Here is a 22,361-nt window from a genome sequence, read left to right on the forward strand (position 1 = left end):
GTATGCTTCAATTTCAAACAGAGTCTGTACATCAGATTGTTCACTTACACGGAGACACTTAGGTGGTTTTTTTGTGGGGCATTTCCATATTTGAGTTACTGACATCCAAACAGCTGACAGAGGACACACACACACACACACACACACACACACACACACACACACACACACACACACACACACACACACACACACACACACACACACACACACACACACACACACACACACACACACACACACACACACACACACACACACACACACACACACACACACACACACACACACACACACACACACACACACACACACCAGTACAGACAAACACTTAGATTACTTTGTACAGACTCCATGATGGACCAGAGACGAGGCACGACGGGACTTGGCAGTGCGACATGGAACGTTTCAGTCATCAACTTCTGACTGTGGAGCTCTTGAGCCGTTTACCCTTCGCTGTCCTGAGAGAGAGATGAACAAGAGAAGCTCAGTAAACCTTCTTCCTCGTATGCAGGTCTGCACGAGTTTGGTGATGACACCTTTCTTTGTATTTTATTTTTTTGCACTGTCTTATTTTCTTCTGTGCATGATGCTTTTCTTTCTTTTTTAGCTACTTTTATTATGGTGATTGTTTTTGTTTGGTTTTTTTCATTGACTTTTTTTCTTCTCTACTGTGCTTGATGCCTTTCATTTTAGCTACTTTTATTATTGACTCACTTGTCTTTTAATTACTTTTATATTGACATACTTTTATATGTCAAGAAGAAGGGTATATACTGTATATATGTATTATTGTTGTTATTATTATTATTATTATTATTATTATTATTATTATTGCTATTATTATTCTTTTATATATCGGATATTCTTATATTGCAAGAAGGGGCCGGACTGGATAAGCATTTGCTTCTTCCTGTCCCTTCTTGAACAAAACTGGTTGTGCTTTATTATTGTTGTTGATGTATGGTGTGTTTTTTTTATTGTTTTGTTCAAGATGAATAAAGATCAAATCAAATCAAATCAAATCAGGGTGTGATGAAGCAGGGAAACATCTGAAACATGCAGGACTGCGGCCCTCGAGGACCAGGGCTGCCCACCCCTGCGCTAGCGGGACTCCCCTCATTTATACATCTTTTATTTATGGACTCCAATTTGCCCTCAGCAGGATTATGCATCAGACATCCGTTGTTTGGTTAACTGCTATACACACTGGCTGGGCAATAAAAATGATATTTCAACAATTTCACACTGAGGGAAGCTGCCAAAAGGTGATGTAAATAATACTGCATGTATTCGTACATCGAGTTGAGGGGGGATGGCATCCCCCCTGAAATAAAAATGGTCCAAATCATCCCCCTGTAAAACTGACATCCCTCCTTTCCATCCCTTATGTCATTTCATCAATGAATGTGGTTTTACTGCTATTTCAACATTTAGAGTCATCACCAGAAAAAAAACCTATTTGACAATTTTCACCTGTTTCAGGTAAATTTTCACTTGAAATAAGTAGAAAAATCTGCCAGTGGGACAAGATTTATCTTCTTATTACAAGCAAAAAAATCTTGTTCCACTGGCAGATTTTTCTACTTATTTCAAGTGAAAATCTACTTGAAACAGGTGAAAATTGTTGTTTTTTCCAGTGATGAGTCTTGTTTTAAGTGTAATGAGATTTTTTTTACTAAAATGAGACATTTTAACTAGAAATAAGACTAATATTCTTGTTAAGATTTTGAGTTTTTGCAGTGATCCATTTTACTTATCCTGTGAAGGACAGAGTCATATTGATAAGTTCAGAAAAGTGTTTTTTATTGTTGTGTTTTGATGTATTTGATGTAAGCCCAGTGGATATTTAAAGCTTACAGAAGGCTGCATTTAACTGCTGCTATGTCATTCCTGCAGTATTTCTGCAGGTGTTTTGGTCACTGCTATTATTTGTAATATATTATATTATTTGTAATCAGCACAAATTATCTGTCCCCATATGATAAAATCCACCATCCCCCCTGATTTTTTTTTTACAACTCAAGTACTGCATACATGTCGTATTTGGGCAGCTCGTTTTAAACCTGTGTCCCAGTGGAAATGGTGTATTTTTCCCTTGTAACATGCTAATTATGTGAAGAGGCCATAATATGTGTGTTACATTTGAATAAGATTAGATTTGATATGAGGTGGCTAACTGCAGCCATCATAGAAAGCATGCTTGACCTTTAGTGGGTAGCAAAGCAGCAGGAAGGAGTGTGTGTACGTCTCTCACCTCTGTAACCTCACGGTCAGAATCCGCTGATGACTTTGCAGCGTCCACTACCACTGGTTCTTCGTCACACTGGAGAACAACACATTTTATTTCAATCCCATTTTGCATATTATACACAGCCATATCAGTATTTCATATATTATTTGCACAACTATTGCGACATGAAGATGCCCATGTGTAATCATTGCATCAGGGATGCTCCCTCATAAATCAGCTGGTTGAATCTTTTTCTTCCCTCCACCTCCCCCAGACTGATCTAGGATCTGCTTTGTTAGATTCTCAGTCATTGAGATTTTGGCAATCCTAATAAATGTTCTATTTGATTAACTGTAAGTGATTCTGAAGGGAGGAATAAAAGTGTTCTCCTCTTCCACATGGCACCTCCTTTAATGATCATTCCTCTCAATTCTACCTTTATAATATTTGATCATGACTAGGCAATAGGTGAAGTGGTGAAACAACCAGATGAGAGGATAAATCAAGGCTAAGCATGTCCTCAACTGTTGGATTGAAAATAAAAGAATTAGGTGTTGGGCCACAGCCCCGTGTTGAACATGGAAATTAGGAATGGGCGATATTTTACCATTCACGATAAACCGTCAAAAAAATTCCCCACGATAAGAATTTGTCATCTCGCGGTAAAAACGATAAATTCCCGTTTATGATGTTTTTGTGTAAAACTGATTTATGGTTCTGTGTTAAATCCACGCACAACGTACGTGAAGGAAGGAAGGAAGGAAGGAAGGAAGGAAGGAAGGAAGGAAGGAAAGAGGAAGGAAGGAAGGAAGGAAGGAAGGAAGGAAGGAAGGAGAGAGCAGGAGGAAGGAAGGAAGGAAGGAAGAAAAGAGGAAGGAAGGGGAGAAGGAAGGGAGAAAACAAGGAGGAAGGAAGGAAGAAAACAAGGAAAGGAGGAAGGAAGGAAGGAAGGAAGGAAGGAAGGAAGGAAGGAAGGAAAGAAAGAAAGAAAGAAGATTACGTTTTTGTGTAACAAACATGGCAGATCTGAGAGTGAGATAGATTTATTGTTAAAAAGATGGAGTTGAATTGGTATTTTTTTTATCATCATTTTTATCGTTATGGGGATAAATGCCAGAAATTATCGTGATACATTTTTTAGTCCATACCGCCCATCCCTAATGGAAATACTTAATTTCAATTCTGAGACCTAACTCTGATCCCAGCCTCAATTTCTTAACATTGACCGCATGGTTTGAAACAAAGGAACCTCCACGATGACTCAAAGCCCCAGCAGGCTTCGCATCTTTGGCTCTTCGGTGATCAGGAATAGCCCCCTCATTGGGCATAGACCCCAATCGCAGGAGGGGCTGCCGATTTATGGCAGCCCAAGCTCGGCTATAAAGAGCCGAGTATGATTTATCCAGTAGGATTTATCCAGGCGAGGATTAAGACAACAGTTAAAGTCATCTGCAATCACAGAAGATTCCAAAATCCAGTCTGAAAACAGGGAAATACTTTAGTGTGGAAATCAGGAGGACATATTGGTGGGGCATAAACATTTAAGTAAGAAACATTGTCACCATATAGTGTTCCTGTGATCATAACGTAACGTCCCAGTTTATCACTCTTAACCTTCACTTCAGTAAGTGGAAGGGCTTTATGGATTAGAATCTCCACGCCTCTGCTCCTTAATGTAAAGGAAGAATAAAACATCTGGCCAACCCAGTCTCTTTTTAATTTTAGATGTTCCTCATTACTTAGGTTGTACCGCTGTACCGGTCTCTATTTGAGCCTCATTTAAATTATTGTAATGTTTTATGGTGTAATACATATCCAAGTTATGTTGACAAACTACAGATTTTACAAAAGAAAGTGATTCGCGTTATATCATGGAGCAAATTTAATGCTCCCTCTGATCCTCCTTTTTATGGTTTTAAGCTTCTGAAACTTACTGAGTGTAACATTTTCCACAATGCCTGTGTAATGTATATTGTAGTTTTTAGACTCAATAACAGACTCTGTCATCTCATCCCCATTTATGTTCCCACTCATGAACACACCACAAGGGGAAAACAACTTTTAAAGGGAAAGAAAAGGAAACTAAAATGTACAAGTTTCAGTGTAACCTGCAAAGGTCCAAAAATTTGGAATGAGTTTGGTAATGCTATAAAGGAGTCTGGATCTCCCTCAATTAAAAAAAAAAGATTAAAACAAAAATTATTATTAAATTATGTTTCTTGTTAAAATTTTTATGTACCAATACCTGATGTATTATTTTTATAAGAATATATTTGTATGTAGGAGATTTTTTTTTTTTTTTTCTTATTTAGGTTATAAGGATATAAGGTTATTATACTGTATGTATATGTATTATATGTGTAATTTATAGTTCTGCTGTGTGTGACTGGGCCCCTATTCATAAGCTACAGTAGCTTCTGAGGAGTCCCATTTTACAAACCTCTATTATCTGTATTTGTGTTTTTTAATTATTTGTAAATAAACTCAATTCAATTCAATAGGTGGGACTCTTGAATAAAAGCTATGTGAACCTTCTCCCTCTTCAAAAAATTCCGTTTGATAGGGCTGTGGATCCCGTCCACATTCCTTGAGCAGAGTTTAATTGTTGAGTTATCCACCATAGTCAAGCGGTATTTAAAATAGACATATGCCTGAGATGATCCCGGAAATCCCTATTAGAAAGTCTCAGCAGCCTCCGGTGTGTGGAACAGGTGTTTCGCGTTGTTAAACGTGATAGCCAAGCGGGGAACAAGCAGCCATATCTGACATCAGCAGCCCGAAGTCTCCGCTTTATGCCGGTGAACGCAGCTCTCTGCTTGGCGACGTCTAGGGCTGGGCGATATGGACCAAAAGTCATATCTCGATATTTTCTAGCTGAATGGCGATACTCGATATTTTTTCTGTGCCATAATTGGGGTTTCCCCCCAAAGCATTATAGCATAGCATCTCTGTTAGCATCTATGTTAGCATCTCTGTTAGCATCTCTGTTAGCTTCATGTTTTTCTGAGGCAAACCCTTAAAAAACCAGTTTTAATACAAAGCCTCGTGCCAAATGTCACACAGGTTCCTTTATTAACAGAGGTCTGCACAATATCAAAATGTATAAAACAAATGAAATAAAAATAAACTGCCTGCATATATAGAATAAAAATGCTTCTTGAATAAAATAAAACAAATATCCCTTTCCTGCATAACAATTAAATTAAAATACACTGTAATTAATACAATGTAGACAGTAACAGGCAGACTTTTCCACTGAGGTTGACAGTTGTGCAAATAAAACATTTGTGCAAATCTCAAATAAAACATTAAAGTCAATTTGTCACAAAATTATGGAAGATTTTTTGTGCCAAAATTAAATAAATAAATACATAATTAATTAATTAAATTGGGAATGAAATATATCATTAATGAATTAAATGTGTCATTAATTAAAATTAGAATGAAATATGTCATTCATTAAAATACAATTCATTTTAAGTAAAAATATATATTTATTGTTTCAGCATTTAATTAATTAATGACACATTTAATTAATGATTTCGTGTTGCGTGAGAATCATGAAATGTAAAACTGCATTTAATTAATTAATGACATTTAATTAATGATTTCGTGTTGCTGAATCATGAAATGTAAATGTAAAACTGTCAGTTTTTACATTGACACATTTAATTAATTAATTAATGATATATTTAATTCCCATTTTAATTAATTAATGATGTATTTATTTATTTAATTTTGGCACAAAAAATCCTCCATACAAAATAAGCTATATCAAAATCATAAAAAAAAATAAATAATTTTAAATCAATATAAACGATATTGTCTCGTACCATATCACGTTTGAAAATATATCGATATATATTAAAATCTCGATATATCGGCCAGCCCTAGCGACGTCCACTGTGAAGTCCGGGAAAATGTGCACCGGGTGGCCGCGGAAGCTCAGGGAGCTCTCTCCCTTGCACGCCGGAGGATCCGTTGTTTAGTCTGGAAGTGATGGACCTTGACAATCACCGGGCGTGCAGGAGCTCCTGGTTTGGCCTTGGGAGCCAAGGAGCGGTGGGCTATATCTAGCAATGGGGAGCCTCCACTGCCCTCAATGCCCAGTTCAACGAAGAAGTCCGTCATAAATTAGGTTGCTTGTGGACCCTCCGCATTTTCCTCAATCCCAAAAACTCTCAGGTTTTGGCGTCTGCTTCTGGACTCCAGGGGCTTCATTTAAAATGGACTGCGTAGGATTCATACTAAAAGTGCACGTACGCTCAAAAGCCGAAAATGCCGGGCGCAAAAAAAAATCCGGATCAATAAAACCATGTGCACGCAGACTTGCACGCAACGTTCCTTTATGAATCACAGACCTGCGCAGCTGAATCCGCCTCTAATCCCGCCCTATACACGCCCATAAATGCATATGGATGAGCCTACTGAGCATGCGCAGTGGCTTCCTGCAGCCTGTTTGGCATCAGAATCATGGTCAGAATGAATTAGAAGTAGCAGCCACCGTGACACTGACTTTCACGGAGACCTAGATGTTGTAGATGATGTGGAGGACAGGAAAACCACATTATTTGGTGGTCACAGTAAAAGTTAGAATAAGTATATAAATAGTATACAATAAAATAAAGCGAGTGAGTGGCAACACGCCGTTGCTGCGCTAAACGCCGTGAGTTCCCCGGCGCAACAGGGGGACACAGGTCCCCCCGTCTTTTCAAAATCATGTTTTTTTCCCCTTACTTTTTACAGTTTAAAAACTAACGGTAGGCTCAGCCTTAAATTGCAAATTATCAAGACACTGTATGAAAGCGATACGAGAACGGCCCTGCAGCCCCGCTTCACCCCCGCCCCCCCTCCTCCTCTCCCGTCTCCCCTCAGAGCTGCTCAGGGCGGGTTTATGGTTCTGCGTTACATCAACGCAGAGCCTACGGCGTAGGTGCGCGTCGCCGCGTACCCTACGCCGTAGGCTCTGCGTCATTTTAACGCGGGACCGTAATTTAGGCACCATACACCTGCACGTAAAGGTTTCACACGCGCGTAAAACTCATATATATGAAAAAAAATCTGAGTCCCTTTAGGGGCTCCGTGGGGCTCCCTAAACGCAGCCCCTCATTTGTTCTGTCCTAAAGCGCTGGGTGAAGGAGGTTCCCCGCGTGTCTGGAGCTGCAGCTCCAGCAGCACCAGAGTCCTGACTGACAGCTAAGCTTCACACACAGAGGGACACGATCAGCGCTATTTTATTTTATTTTATTATTTTATTATTATAAGTCTGATATATGTTGTGATATGTGATGACATTATTAAGAGTATGACATGAATCTGGCTTCATTTCACCACCTCAATCCCTGCGTCGCCAGTTCCCCGTGTCTTAAGTAAATTCTTACGGGAGGGTCCTAGTTGCCGTAAAGATACGCAGATTTTTCGGTTAGTTTTTTCTTTTTAGATCCGAGGATTTGCGTAGAAGGCGGCTTCCGCAACTCTCAGGCGCTTTTTCTGCGCAAGCAAGCTTTATAGATGAGGCCCCAGATCCTCAGTTTTGGCCACAAGCATCAGATTGCTTTTGCTCAGTCTCACACATGGATGTATTAAGAACTGGATGGTACATTGAAAATGGCCGCCCATTCATTTCAATGCATTCTGCTCAGCCAGCGCATACGCCGAAAAAAATTCTGACTTCCGGGTTTACTTCCGCGTTATGCGGCCCATAGAGCATGCGCAGTTGAGTCACCTCCCATCATGCCCCGGGGCAATGACGCGTGTATTAATATAATATGTATTAATATAATATATTAATTCATGTATATTATTGCATGTAAAGTATTACATATATTATTAATGTATTAATATAATATAATTAAATAATATATATTAATATAAACATCCGTGGAATGCACGAACACGGCTGTGACGTCAGCCGTGACGTCACGCCCAGAAAGAGACTTTTCTTTGACTTTTCTGGCCGTTATAAAACATTTTTGACGGATATAAAGTCCATGACTTAAAAATATAGAATACAAAGATTAGTAATTGCCGGTGATTACAGCTGGAGGTTCCTGTGAACAGTTTTAGAGGCTTCTCTTTTACTATTGCGGTCTATGGGAAAAAAGCTTTCTGGGCCCCATGGGATTTTTTGTTGCAGTACCGCGGCTGGCCACTGGGAGAAACCGGCGTGCCTTCTGAGCGCGAGATTCGGGGGCTGGTCTCACATTTAGCCTCGAGTTCAACAACTCTGCTATCGATGGTGGTCTGAAGGATACCTATGGACGAAAGAGGTTAATTTCTAAAGGACTCGATGAGCTTGACCACGGAGGAGAGGGAGGGCTCCTCTTCCTCCCCAACGGCGTCGCCATGTTGTAGCCGCGGATTAGCATTAGCCTTGTCCATGATCAGTGCTGGGCGGCTTTTATCCGCTCGTTCCTGACGCGAACCGCCTTTTCCTTCATTTTATAGACCTTCTGATTAAAGTATATATATTATTATTGTTTTTTTTTTTTACGGTAATTGATACCCCAACTTCTCTGAAGTGTTAGCATATATCAAATGTGTTTTGTGTATTGTTTGACTGCATTGTAATGCTAGTACACTTAGGGCCTGATTTACTAAAGGTTTGCGTGCGTAAAAACGTGTGCAAACTTGACATCACCCGCAAACCAATGTGCAAGCTGATCTACTAACAGCGTGCAAAGAGGACTGCGCCTCTCAAATGAGCAAATTAGCACACGCTGTTCATTTAGTACTTTTGCCCTGATGAATAATCAATATGGGGCGTACCCGCCAGAAAGCGCTAAATACTGGGAGGGGAAAATGCAAATATGTCCATTTACCACACGCAATGAGATTTACCAAGCCTGAAAGTTTTTGCGGGGATTGTGATTGTGTCTGTATTTAATACGTTGGAAAGGAAGGTGCTAATCTGCCCAGCATCACGCACCGATGGCTGCTGTTATTGTGGCAAGGAGGCGACATCGCCAAAATCAAAGAATACGCAGAGAGAGAGTCTTTATTCTGCTGCATGCTATTTTAAAAATGGTTGCACAAGTTTTATTAAAGGCCACTTTTTCTTTAGTTCTTCGCCTTATATCTTGCCACCTTCTTTTAACCTCATCTGCCGTTCTTTTTGTTTTACCAACTGCATTTATTCTATTGCAGATTTTCTCCCAAATTGCGTTTCTTTTGGTAATGTTTAAATTTCTTTGCTGTAGTTCATGAATGTGTTTATTTGCCTCTTCCATTAATATCTCTAACTCCAACTCGTCAAATTTCATTTTGCGCTTGCGACTATCCTGCTTTCCATCCAGACTCTCCATGGCGCAAACCGTACGACACGCAACACCTCATTTAAATATTGGGGTTTGCACCTGTTATCAATTGCGCAAGCATTCTTAGTTGATCACCCGCAAAACACACAACAACAGCACGTGCAAACTTTTTCAGTGCACACGCAATTTAGTACTCTTTATTTAGGTTCTTAGTAAATCAGGCCCTTATTACATTGTAAAAATTTTATTGTAGTCTTAGCTGACTAAACCTACTCACAGGTGTGACAGTATCACTTTTGACACAGTCTCAGAGTCAGACCCAGACAATTATTAATAACTCTAATCAGGCCAGCTGACAGTCCTGCCTGGGCCCGGGACAAAATAATCTAAGATGGGCCCCCCTGCGCCCGGATCTCTCCTTCTCCTCTTCCTCTCCTCTCCCTCTGCTCTTCAGGTTTTTATACAAGCTAACGGACGTTAACATTAGAGCTAGCCAGTTAGGTTAAGTTACAAGGTTGGTAAACGTTGGCTGCGCTGTTTCTTACCTTGCTCTCTGCGCTGACTTTATTAATTCCAGCTTCACCGTCACCACCTTTTTAAAATATTTGTGTAGAGAATCTATGAGGCCTCTATTTTCTTTTTCTCTTTTCTCTTCTTTTCTGAGCACCGGACTTGTGCTGACCGGACATTTTGACCATTCTAATGGTTGAATTAAATGATAACATCAAATTTTTATCAGCGGCCAAACCATTTTTGTGTTGGGGGTTCTTGACCACAAGGACAATTAGGAAGAAAACAAATAAGCTTTTATGTAACTCAAATACTACATATTTTTTCCACAAATAGGCATATTTTGAAACATTTTGAAAAATGATTCCATAATTTTAATGAGAATTAAAAAAATATATATATATTTTTTTCAGTTCTGATCAATAAAATAAAATTAATAAAAATAAAAAATAGCTTAAATGAAAATAATCTTAAATTAAATTCAAGTACAATTTTTTTCTTTTTTTTCCTTCAGTTCAACTGAACCAGCATTCCCTTTTTGGCACAACACAGGTCAGATTTAGACCATACTAAATAAGACCCTTTCAGTTTTACATAAAAGGCAAATAAGTTCATCAGACTGTAAAATATGAGGGGGTGACTTTCCACAAGGAGCTCCACAATTTGAGGAAGGAAAATTAATAAATAAAAATCTTAACATTTCAAATAATGTGTGACCAACTTCTAGGTAAGATTTATTTGTGCAGCACATTTCAGCAACAAGGCAATTCAAGCTGCTTTACATAACAAAAATATGAAAAGTGAAGAGAAGAAAAAAGTTTTATTCATCTAAAATGTTCAAATGTAGCCTTTGCACACATGAAACAGACAACGCTGTGTGTGAAATGCTGTTATGGCATTAACAAGACTATTTACAAAAAATAAAAATGGAAAGAAAACCACCTAAGCGGGTCCTCTGGGCCTGATCGTGTACGTTCATATAAGAGGAGCCAATATTGAATATAAGAACTCACTGAGGGGAGGAAAGGAAAACCCATTTTTCACGTTTGACTTGTGTCTCAATAGGAAATTGTCTGCTACAGTAAACTGCCATCGCAACCTCGTCTCCTCCAGACAAATGAAGGCCAGACTGACAGATGAATGCAGGAAAAGCTAACCGTATGCAGCAGCTCTCGTTTCAAAGAAGATGGCAGAAAAGAGAAGTGATGACAAACGCCTCAAGGTCAGAACGCCATTTTGACAAGAGTTGTAGCCTGAAGTTACTACACAATATGGAGGGAAATGGCGGTAAAATCTGAGCATATCCACTGTACTGATACAACCAGGGAAATAAAGCATATATATATATATATATATATATATATATATATATATATATATATATATATTAATAAATAAAGAATGCACCCAGGGCTTTATCATTTAAATGGCATACAAACCCTTTGGTTTTTAAATAAACTGCTCCTTTATAAAGAGTGTTTTCATGGTCAGGACAGGAAAGGTGAAGCCAGGTACCCAAACAAAAATATGTGTGCAAAATTTCAAATAACCATGATGATGAAATGGCTGTCTGAAGGAAAATCAAGACTCGATTTTCTGAGGAGCAGAAAATCATTTGTATTGAATGTCAAACAAAAAGTGTCAATTTTGTTACTTCCGCCTCCCACTGCTGCCCCTCCAACTCACACCTGTCATATTGAGTGAAACAGAAATTCTGCATGAGGAATTCTTGCAACCTTTAAATAAAAAAAATCTTTGGTGATTGGAAAAAAAAACCTGAACAATTTCTTAAGTGGTTTAAATGGTAAATAGCTTACACTTATATAGTGCTTTCCAGCTGTACTCCTACAGTCCCAAAGCGCTTTACACTGTGTAGACATTCACACACACACACACACACACACACACACACACACACACACACACACACGTTTTCTTTGGAGCTGCCACACAACGGCACTCGCCTGACAACCGGGAGCAACCGCGGGATTCAGTGTCTTCCTCAAGGACACTTTGGTGAACACAGAAGGAACTAGGGCTTGAACCAGTGACCTTCAGGTTCATGGGCAAACGCTCTACCAACTGAGCCACCTACCCCTACAGTTACCCCCCCCCATTCTCAGGTTTATATGTTCTTAGTCGTGCGTGTGAATGGAGGACTGTTTGTACGATGTTCTACTCCACATTGGTGGCTCTGACTGCCGGCGTCGGCTGTCGGGGCGGCCCCGTCTCTCCGGGCAGGCTCGCCTCTCGCCGGGTGGGGGTTGTGGGCCTGGACCTCGTAAATGTGTGTGTGTGTAAAGTGAAAACTTTATACACACACACACACACACACACACACACACACACACACACACACACACACACACACACACACACACACACACACACACACACACACACACACACACACACACACACACACACACACGAAGTAGCCTAGTCCTGATTTAGTTTTAGAGACCAGAGGGGTATTCCAGGAAGCAGGTTAAACAAATTCCGAGTTTAAACCTGAACTCCGAGTTGACTTATCCTGAGATAGGAAAGTCGGAGTTTTCGGTTCCAGAACAGCGGATATGAGTTAGTTCAATCAACTCTGAGTTTGTTAAGCTCGAGCTAAGCGCGTGCGTGAGGGATATAAGGCCGCGTTCAGACTGCAGGCAAATCTGATTCATATCTCATATCCGATTTTCAGGGCTGTTTTTAGCAAGTGTCCAATCGGATCTGGCTCTGTTCAGACTGGGCCACATCATTGACTGATCTGACGGGTTGCCGTAGCAACGACGTCGGAGCGGAGGCGTCACCCAGCGCGTGTATTGTGTGAAGTCATGTCATTGCGACATCAAAAACAATAACAATATGGAGCCAGCTCACATGCTGTTCCATACCTGTAAAGCTGGGCATACACTGTGCAATATTTTAAATCGTTTGAGACTGCCCCATCTCACTCTAATCCTCCCGTCGGACCTCTGTTACTGGAACTCGAGGCTGGTTTTGGGGCAAGGGTGGGCTGTGCGTCCTGCCCACCCGATCAAAGGTAATGGGGATCCTTTATTTTTTTATAATTTAATTTTTTTAAATATATAAAAAAAAAAAAAAAATATCTGTACCGTTTCTGATTGGGTCAGCTGCGCATCATTTTTAGACACAACAATGAATGCATACCGCAAAAGTTGTGTCTCGGCGGAGGGACCCGACGTCCCAGCAAAATGAGAAACAGAGAAAGGTGTTCAGAACAAAACCACCAGCAAACTAACAAACCAACCAACAAAGCTAAGAGTTAACAAAATTAACCAGCAATGAACAACTGGCAGCTGAAGAGCTGACGGGCTGCAGGTTCAGGCTCACAGCGCGACTGATAGGAAGATATGAAGGCTGATTTATGGTTCCGCGTTACACCAACGCAGAGCCTACGGCGTAGGGTACGCGGCGACCGTACGTGGAAATGCGGTCTTTTTTTCTGCTATTAAAAACATCAGAGATTGTACATGCTCTCTGAGAAAGGATGAGTAGCTCCACAACTGGAAATGGGCGGGTGGTTTGGTGTTTGGAGCTGTTCAGACTGAGACGCATCTGCCCAAATGCGATATGGATCGGATATGAAACTACCTCCCGGAGGTGGTTTCCATCTGGTTTGCAAAAATCGGATCTCATGCGGTTTGGGACTGTTCAGACTTCAAAAGAGTCATCCAGTTTCAATCTGGATGGGCTAAAAATCGGATATTTGCCTGCAGTCTGAACGCGGCCTAAAAAGCCATCATCAGTAGAGCCCTGATACAAGGATTCACCATGGCAACCGGTGACAACAAAAGAGCGACATACATTTTCTTTTTAAACTTTATTTAACATTTCAATTTACAAAATCCCTTTGAAGAAACATTTGTTTGCATCTGAAGATCCACATACTTCACGCCACTGCAGTTAGAAGTGTTAATACGTGCGTATGGCGAGTATGAGAGCAGATTTCGGAAAAAAAAAAAACATGAAACACGAGGAAAGAATTGGCGTGGGAGAAAGTTGCTGCAGTCCATGTGTAAGTTTGAATGCAGTATTAATTTAACATTTAAGCACACTGTCTTATAATATTACAGATGAAAACAGTGGTGGAATGGTATTGAATGAAATTTTATTGTCATTTAGATCAGGGGCAGCCGCCACACCTCGGCTTCAGGGAAAATGTAAATGTTTTTTTTAATTTTTTTTATACATTTCATATCTTATCTCATATCTTGAAATGTGATGTCCCAGCGTCCCTGACGACAGTGGTCGCTATTTATCTCGTTTTTAGCACGCTCTGCAGTGTTACTAACTTACAAAAATGAAAATGAAGCAGACAACCATGCAATTTAAAAAAAAAAGAAAGAAGGCAAGTGATGGGTCCAATGTTGCCCCAGCAGCAGAAGATATTAACGAGACTGTTAGCCACTGATGGATTAATTATGCAAGTTAATTTTAAGGTAAGGATGTCCCTGTGATATTGTTGCACTGACATAGTGAATAAAATACGTTGCGTTTGTCAGATACGCCTTTTTCTGCTCTCTCTGCCGCTTGCTGTCCGTGGTGCAGAAAACGGATGTGTATTGCGTAAAGGCCCATTGGCTGAATTGACGCCACCGAGGGAGGAGACGGAGAGAAACTCAGGCCTTATTGAAGTAAACCTGAGGTTCAGTTGCCATAGTAACTGACTCAGAGTAGAGATGGATAAAATGATGATAAAAAAAATACCAATTCAACTCCATCTTTTTAACTATAAATCTATCTCGCTCTCAGATCTGCCATGTTTGTTACACAAAAACGTATCAACTGGAATTTATCCTTCTTTCTGGCTCATTTCTTTCTTTCTTTCTTTCTTTCTTTCTTTCTGGCTCATTTCCTTCCTTCCTTCCTTCCTTCCTTCCTTCCTTCCTTCCTTCCTTCCTTCCTTCCTTCCTTCCTTCCTTCCTTCCTTCCTTCCTTCCTTCCTTCCTTCCTTCCTTCTGGCTCATTTCCTTCCTTCCTTCCTTCCTTCCTTCCTTCCTTCCTTCCTTCCTTCCTTCTGGCTCATTTCCTTCCTTCCTTCCTTCCTTCCTTCCTTCCTTCCTTCCTTCCTTCCTTCCTTCCTTCCTTCCTTCCGGCTCATTTCCTTCCTTCCTTCCTTCCTTCCTTCCTTCTGGCTCATTTCCTTCCTTCCTTCCTTCCTTCCTTCCTTCCTTCCTTCCTTCCGGCTCATTTCCTTCCTCCCTTCCTTCCTTCTGGCTCATTTCCTTCCTTCCTTCCTTCCTTCCTTCCTTCCTTCTGGCTCATTTCCTTCCTTCCTTCCTTCTGGCTCATTTCCTTCCTTCCTTCCTTCCTTCCTTCCTTCCTTCCTTCCTTCCTTCCTTCCTTCCTTCCTTCCTTCCTTCCTTCCTTCCTTCCTTCCTTCCTTCCTTCCTTCCTTCCTTCCTTCCTTCCTTCCTTCCTTCCTTCCTTCCTTCCTTCCTTCCTTCCTTCCTTCCTTCCTTCCTTCCTTCCTTCCTTCCTTCCTTCCTTCCTTCCTTCCTTCCTTCCACGCAGAACCATAAATCATCTTTACACAAAAACTTTATCAACGTGAATTTATCATTTTTACCGTGAGATACAAATTCTTACCGTGGGGAATTTTTTTGACGGTTTATCGTGAACGGTAAAATATCGCCCATTCCTAACTCAGAGTTTGAGTTAACTCGCTTTCTGGAACTGAAAACTCCGGATTTCCCTCATCTCAGGCTTAACAAACACAGGGTTTTCACTAAACCTGCTATTTGGAATAAATGCCCCTCTGGAATGGTTGCTGTTTGTGTCTGTGCCTGTGCCCATTTCTGTTTGTTTGTTTTTATCTCGTGGAGATTCCAAATTTTCAGTCCCCCCCTCAGTCCTTTTTAAAAAAAAAAAAAAGACTGGTTCACGGGAAAAACCAAAGAAGAAAAAAGGGATCGTTTCGTACTTGCTTAGATGGATCCTTTTTTACCAATCCGGTTGCAGCGACGATATTGCCGGCGCCCTCCACGGTTTTCTGGGCCACAGTGGTAACCCCGGTAACCACCGCTCCACCCACCTGAGACACTCCAGACACAGTTTTACCTGCGACTGTAGGGAGAAAGGGAGGAGAGAGGATATTTAAGGAGGCCCCAGTACCGATGAGGATTACAAGCATAAACATGATACAGATCTCTCCACCCTGGATTCAAGAGACTTCACTCTTGGAGTAATTTTTGAGACAAGCGCTGCTTTAACTTTCTTCAGGACATAAACTGCTGCTCTTAAAGTCTAAAACAAAGCACTTGCAACCATTTCATTCATTAATGATTACTTCTGCTGCTGCAAAACTCCCACAAACAATACTTTAAATAAAAAAAAAAGGATGTATTCTTTTCATGGAAGCTTTTCTTGCAACCATTCAGGTAACGTAGAAAACAGCTCTTGCATTTTAATGCTGCTCTTCTAAAACCAAGACAGGGTAAAGATGTCATTTATTGATGTGTGAATAACAAAACTGGATTTCTAAGGTAGGATTTCCATACAAGTGTTGACACTGATATTTAGAGATAAAACACTCGTGAGATCAGACACATGATCAGTTAGCAGAGGTCTGCAGTGCCGCTTTGAAACTTGAACCAGTCACACATTTTCAACACAAGCCAGCCTAGAAAAGCAACAAGTGTTCCTGGGTGGAGCTACTGATAAATGCATCCACACCAGGTTGAAAACCGGACTTGTATAATAATTTGTTTTATAATCAATGTCATATTCAAAGCGAGAACTGATTTAACTTCCAGGCAATTTACAGAAAATGTTTTGTGACAGGGAGGGGGGTTGTAATTTAAGAGGAAAATTTAATTTAAAAAAACCAATGTGTTCATTCTAAAAGGAAAAGCATGTGTATCTCAGTTGTTGGAGTGGATCTATGGAATGGGTTGGGTGATGGGTTGAAGCAATGTACAAATATAAATCAATTTAAAAAAAAAAACGGTACAAAAAGGAAGTTCTGGGAAGTTATTTGATTGAGGAGTTATGTTAAGGAAAGATTGTGTTTGTTAGCTGGTTAGGTGCAAAGGCTCAACCAATGGGAAAATCTGTAGCCTAATAGGTAAATTAGCAGCTATTTATTATTAATATTTATGTTTAATTTATAATAGAGTACAAAGGGGCAGGGTTAAATAAGTTTGACTTCTACCTGCTCCTTTTCGGACACTGTTTTTTTTCCCTGTTTGTATTACATTTTTGTTGTTGTTGCTTTTTTTCTGTATGTTCTGAATTTGTTTTAAAATGTTATATTTTTTTTCCTTATGTGTTCAAAATAAACAATTCAATCAATCAATCAATCAATCAATCAACGTACTTCCTTTACAAGACTGGATAACATAAAACAATCCCATCAGGTGAGTCGCTACCCGATTTGAGTCACACATGCGCAGTCGCGTCCAACACCACTTGGACAAACTACAGTTACGTCGCCAGACTTGATAGACAAGATCTAAACACACACTTGTTTTGGTATACAAATAAGTTAGGGATATTATTATTTACATGATTGCTTTTCCTATTTGGTCTTAATTTTAATGAAACAAGTAAAAGTTCCCTTTGATATTACTAATGATGAATGAGAAGAAACACCATTTTCATTAGTTTAATATTACCCCAATAATTTGGACAATAAAAATAGTCTCTCACAATATCCCTAACTTATTGTGAGATGTATGTGTATATATATATATATATATATATATATATATATGAATGAATGAATTTTATTTTTGTGTCATGTCCGAAGACCCATCCCTTACAGGATTATAAGACACCAGAAACAGAAAATCATCAATCACAATATCACACGCACTTAATTGGGAGCTGCACAATGTACACCGGAAAAACGAAATAAATATATATATATATATATATATATATATATATATATATATATATATATATATAAATATATAGTGTGTGTTTAGATATGATCAAATATAGAGAGAGATGCATAGATATGTTCATATTTTTTCAGTTGGGAATGGTATAAACTAACACATTTCTAACATTACAATCATTTTACATTCATAGAGCTGGATTTGGATTTCCTATAAAAGTTTTGGTAATGAAAAAAGGCCAGGATTTATCTGATGTTTGATGTGCACTCTTTTTATACAGTTGGACGCGACTGCGCATGTGTGACTCAAATCGGGTAGCGATTCACATCGGGTAATGACAAGGTGGACCAATGTGCTCCACATGCAAGTGACAACAGGTGGTAGCTGATCAGAAGAAGAAGAAGAAAAAGTCTTAAGAAAACTTTAGATGCACTAATCATTTCAGCCCGTGTGGACCTCTCAAAACCAGATCAGCAGCTCATTCTGCATCTCAGATTTCTGGCACAATCCACCAACAATCCCAGCTTCAGCAATCCCATAAGAAACAATACACCCACCTTCCTGGATGCCTAGTGTAACAGGCAACACCTACCTGCAGAGGTGGGTAGTAACGAGTTACATTTACTCCGTTACATTTACTCGAGTACGTTTTGGGAAATGTTGTACTTTTAGGAGTAGTTTTGAATCACTATACTTTTTACTTTTACTTGAGTAGATTTGTGAAGAAGAAACTGTTCCTCTTACTCCGCTACATTAGGCTACGTTGAGCTGTTACTTTTCTTTTATCCCTTTTATCCACGTACGCGTCAATCTCATGACATCACTGAGTGATTCTTCGGGAAAATGTTTGTTTTTGCATGTTTTGTCACATTTACACAGATTCAAACACACACAGAGTTTCTATGAGTTCATGTTTGTTCTAGTTCTGCCTGGTTAAAAAAGAAAAGTACAAAGGCTTGAAATGTTGTGCTACTTGTGCTTAATTTATTTTTTATTCTATTATTATTTTATTTATTTTATTATGTATTAAAGTACTTGAATTTACTTTATTTAGCAATTTTTATTTTTTATTAATTTTAATTTATTTTATTATTTTATTGATTTAATTTGCCTGGAAATGATTATTTTGTACTTTTGTCTGTTTGAATGGTTGTGTTAAAAAAATAAATCAGACGTTACTCAACAGTTACTCAGTACTTGAGTAGTTTTTTCACCAAGTACTTTTTTTACTTTTACTCAAGTAATTATTTGGATGAATACTTTTTACTTCTACTTGAGTCATATTATTCTGAAGTAACAGTACTTTTACTTGAGTACAGTTTTTGGCTACTCTACCCAGCTCTGCCTACCTGTTATGAGGAAGAACGGGTAAGCCCATCCAGGTGGGGGTGACGTGCAGGGTAAAATAAGACACTTATTCCCCTGCAGAGTTACATGACAGCCATATCAAGGGAAGGATAAAGAAATATCCATTACCTGTGGTGACTCCATCCTTAGTTTTAGTTCCTAGAAGAAAAAGCAAATCCAAATGATCGGCTCACAGCTGAACAACCAGAATTGGAGAGCTTGTTTCCAGTGGCGTCAATTCAGTCAAAGCTAAGGTATGGCAAGGTTACGAGTCACAGAACTTAACTAGAGTATCAATCAACACGTCCAGCAAATACTCATCACAGAATCTGCTATGGAGCTTATCTGTGTGGTCATGAAAATTGGAACTTTTTCAAATGCAGTCTCACTCACTGCAAAAACTCAAAATCTTACCAGGAATATTTGTCTTATTTCTAGTTAAAATGTCTCATTTTTAGTCAAAAAATCTCATTACACTTAAAACAAGAGTCATTACCAGAAAAATAACTTATTTGACCATTTTCCCCTGTTTCAAGTAAATTTTCACTTGAAATAAGTTGGAAAATCTGTCAGGGGAACAAGATTTATCTTCTCATTACAAGCAAAACAATCTTGTTCCATTGGCAGATTTTTGTACTTATTTTAAGTGAAAATCTACTTGAAACAGGTAAAATGGTTGTTTTTGAGTCTTGTCTTAAATGTAATGAGATTTTCTTTTGCTAAAAATTAGACATTTTAGAGTATTAGGGCCAAACTAAGACAAAAAAAAAAAAATGGAAATTACGAGAATAAAATCATAATAATATGAGATTAAAGTCGTAAAATTACGAGAATAAAGTCGTAAAATTACCAGAATAAAGTCATAATGTTGTGAGAATAAAGTCGTAATATTACGAGAATAAAGTCGTAAAATTACGAGAATAAAGTCGTAATATTACGAGAATAAAGTCGTAATATTACGAGAATAAAGTCGTAATATTACGAGAATAAAGTCGTAATATTTTGAGAATAAAGTCGTAATATTTTGAGAATAAAGTCGTAATATTTTGAGAATAAAGTCGTAATATTTTGAGAATAAAGTCGTAATATTAAATATATTATAAATATATAAATATAACTTCACAAGATGCTCAATATTCCTCATTTTAACACAGGGAGAAGATGCTCTTCCTGTTAGAGTTCTCATAAATGAACACTTTATTCTCGTAATATTACGACTTTATTCTCGTAATATTACGACTTTATTCTCGTAATATTACGACTTTATTCTCGCACCATTATGACTTTATTCTCGTAATTTTACAACTTTATTCTCATTATATTATGACTTTATTCTCGTAATTTCAAATTTTCTTTTGTTTTAGTTTGGCCCTAATACTCCGTCGTACATTTTAACTAGAAATAAGACAAATATTCTTGTTAAGATGAGTTTTTGCAGTGTATAATAACTAGTGAAATCGATCATGTTGTTCCTATTTGCATTTGTAGTTATTCTATATGTATTAAATAATAGAATAATCAATACAAAGACACAGAGTAATTCCATAAATGTATTTAAAAAAACAAACATTAACATTTAACCCTTGAAGCCACGGTGTGGCGGCTGCCGTACCTTCATACCCAATTGACGCCCCTGCTCGTTTCCCACGCGTGCCCGGTACCCACCGACAAACACGGCCCCATCCTTCGTCATCTCGGCCGCTCCCGTCACTCCCTGCTTTGTTTTCTCCGCCGCGGCCACGACTCCATCCTTGGCTTTGGAGAACCCCTTCTTCAACGCGTCCATGGCGGCTTGATTAACTGATTAACTCCTCGATCCTTGATTGACAGCGGGGATTTCAAAAGGCGGCACGATGAAAGGAAACAGCGGCGGCTTCAAACATTCGACATTGAAGATTAAACAAATACACAAAACGATGACAACGCCCCTCTTTTTCTATTTTTTGCCAATATTTTTATTAAATTTTTCCTGAAATATTTGTGACACTGCTGCTGAAAAAAAATCCACCTGTAAGAATGAACTCAGAAAAAAAAAAACCGTGAATGGATTCATTGTTTGTATAGGCTATGATAAATAAATAAAGGTCGGATATGGAAGGGAAATAAAATGTTTTTCACGTACCTGTTTGGTTCAACTTTGTTTCGGGAGAGAACCAGGTGAGCTGGATCTCTGAGAGCCAAACTTGAGCTGCTGGGAACAGACGGAAACAGACGGGGAGGACGCGCAGACGCTCCACAGGTTTGACGGCGCCGCCTACGCCGCGGGGACGAGAGAGAGAGAGTGACGTAGCGAGTCCACAGCTGCAGGTTCATTACAATCAACTGCCACACTTTTCACTCCTCCCACGAATGAGTAAGACGTTTTAAGTGTAACCGGTGGTGGTAGAAATATTGTGATTTTCTGTAATGCAATTACAAAAACCAAAAAGTCATACATTCAGGATCCATTACAAATTAACTGAAATATTGCAAGCCTTTTATTATTTTAATATTGCTGATCATGGTTTACAGTTTAAGAAAACTCAAATATCCTAAAAAAAATACCAATTCAACTCCAGCTTTGTAACTATAAATCTATCTCGCTCTCAGATCCGTCATGTTTGTTACACAAAAACGTAATCAACGGGAATCTTTCTTTCTTTCTTTCTTTCTTTCTTTCTTTCTTTCTTTCTTTCTTTCTTTCTTTCTTTCTTTCTTTCTTTCTTTCTTTCTTTCTTTCTTTCTTTCTTTCTTTCTTTCTTTCTTTCTTTCTTCTGGCTCATTTCCTTCCTTCCTTCCTTCCTCCTTTCCTTGTTTTCTCCCTTCCTTCTTCCCCTTTCCTTCCTTCCTTCCTTCCTCCTTTCCTTGTTTTCTCCCTTCCTTCTTCCCCTTTCCTTCCTTCCTTCCTCCTTTCCTTGTTTTCTCCCTTCCTTCTTCCCCTTTCCTTCCTTCCTTCCTCCTTTCCTTGTTTTCTCCCTTCCTTATCCCCTTTCCTTCCTTCCTTCCTCCTTTCCTTGTTTTCTCCCTTCCTTATCCCCTTTCCTTCCTTCCTTCCTTCCTTCCTTCCTTCCTTCCTTCCTTCCTTCCTTCCTTCCTTCCTTCCTTCCTCACAGAACCATAAATCAGTTTTACACAAAAACGTCATCAAGGAGAATTTATCGTTTTTACCGCAAG

At 39.0% G+C, this 22,361-nt stretch overlaps 1 protein-coding gene across 1 annotated transcript; it reads right to left on the reverse strand.

The window, feature by feature from the left end:
* Positions 1–307: 307 nt before the first annotated feature.
* On the reverse strand, positions 308–21,022 carry LOC133454527 (alpha-synuclein-like). Its single transcript, XM_061733251.1, has 5 exons — positions 20,874–21,022; positions 19,338–19,367; positions 15,941–16,083; positions 2,258–2,326; positions 308–461 (listed from the first exon to the last, which is right to left on the reverse strand). The coding sequence occupies exons 1-5, from the start codon at positions 20,992–20,994 to the stop codon at positions 447–449; spliced, it is 378 nt and encodes a 125-aa protein (XP_061589235.1). The 5' UTR covers positions 20,995–21,022; the 3' UTR covers positions 308–446.
* Between the last annotated feature and the right edge of the window lie 1,339 nt (positions 21,023–22,361).

This window comes from Cololabis saira, chromosome 11 (assembly GCF_033807715.1).
Source record: "Cololabis saira isolate AMF1-May2022 chromosome 11, fColSai1.1, whole genome shotgun sequence".
Classification (NCBI taxonomy): Eukaryota; Metazoa; Chordata; class Actinopteri; order Beloniformes; family Belonidae; genus Cololabis; species Cololabis saira.

What these genes read in the sequence shown, in the direction of transcription:
- LOC133454527 (XM_061733251.1), bottom strand. Translation starts at nt 20,994, where the DNA reads ATGGACGCGTTGAAGAAGGGGTTCTCCAAAGCCAAGGATGGAGTCGTG. An exon ending in TAAGGATGGAGTCACCACAG is followed by an intron (nt 16,084 to 19,337) that starts GTAATGGATATT and finishes TTCTCCCTACAG; the next exon opens with TCGCAGGTAAAACTGTGTCT. An exon ending in AAAAGGATCCATCTAAGCAA is followed by an intron (nt 2,327 to 15,940) that starts GTACGAAACGAT and finishes GTTGTTCTCCAG; the next exon opens with TGTGACGAAGAACCAGTGGT.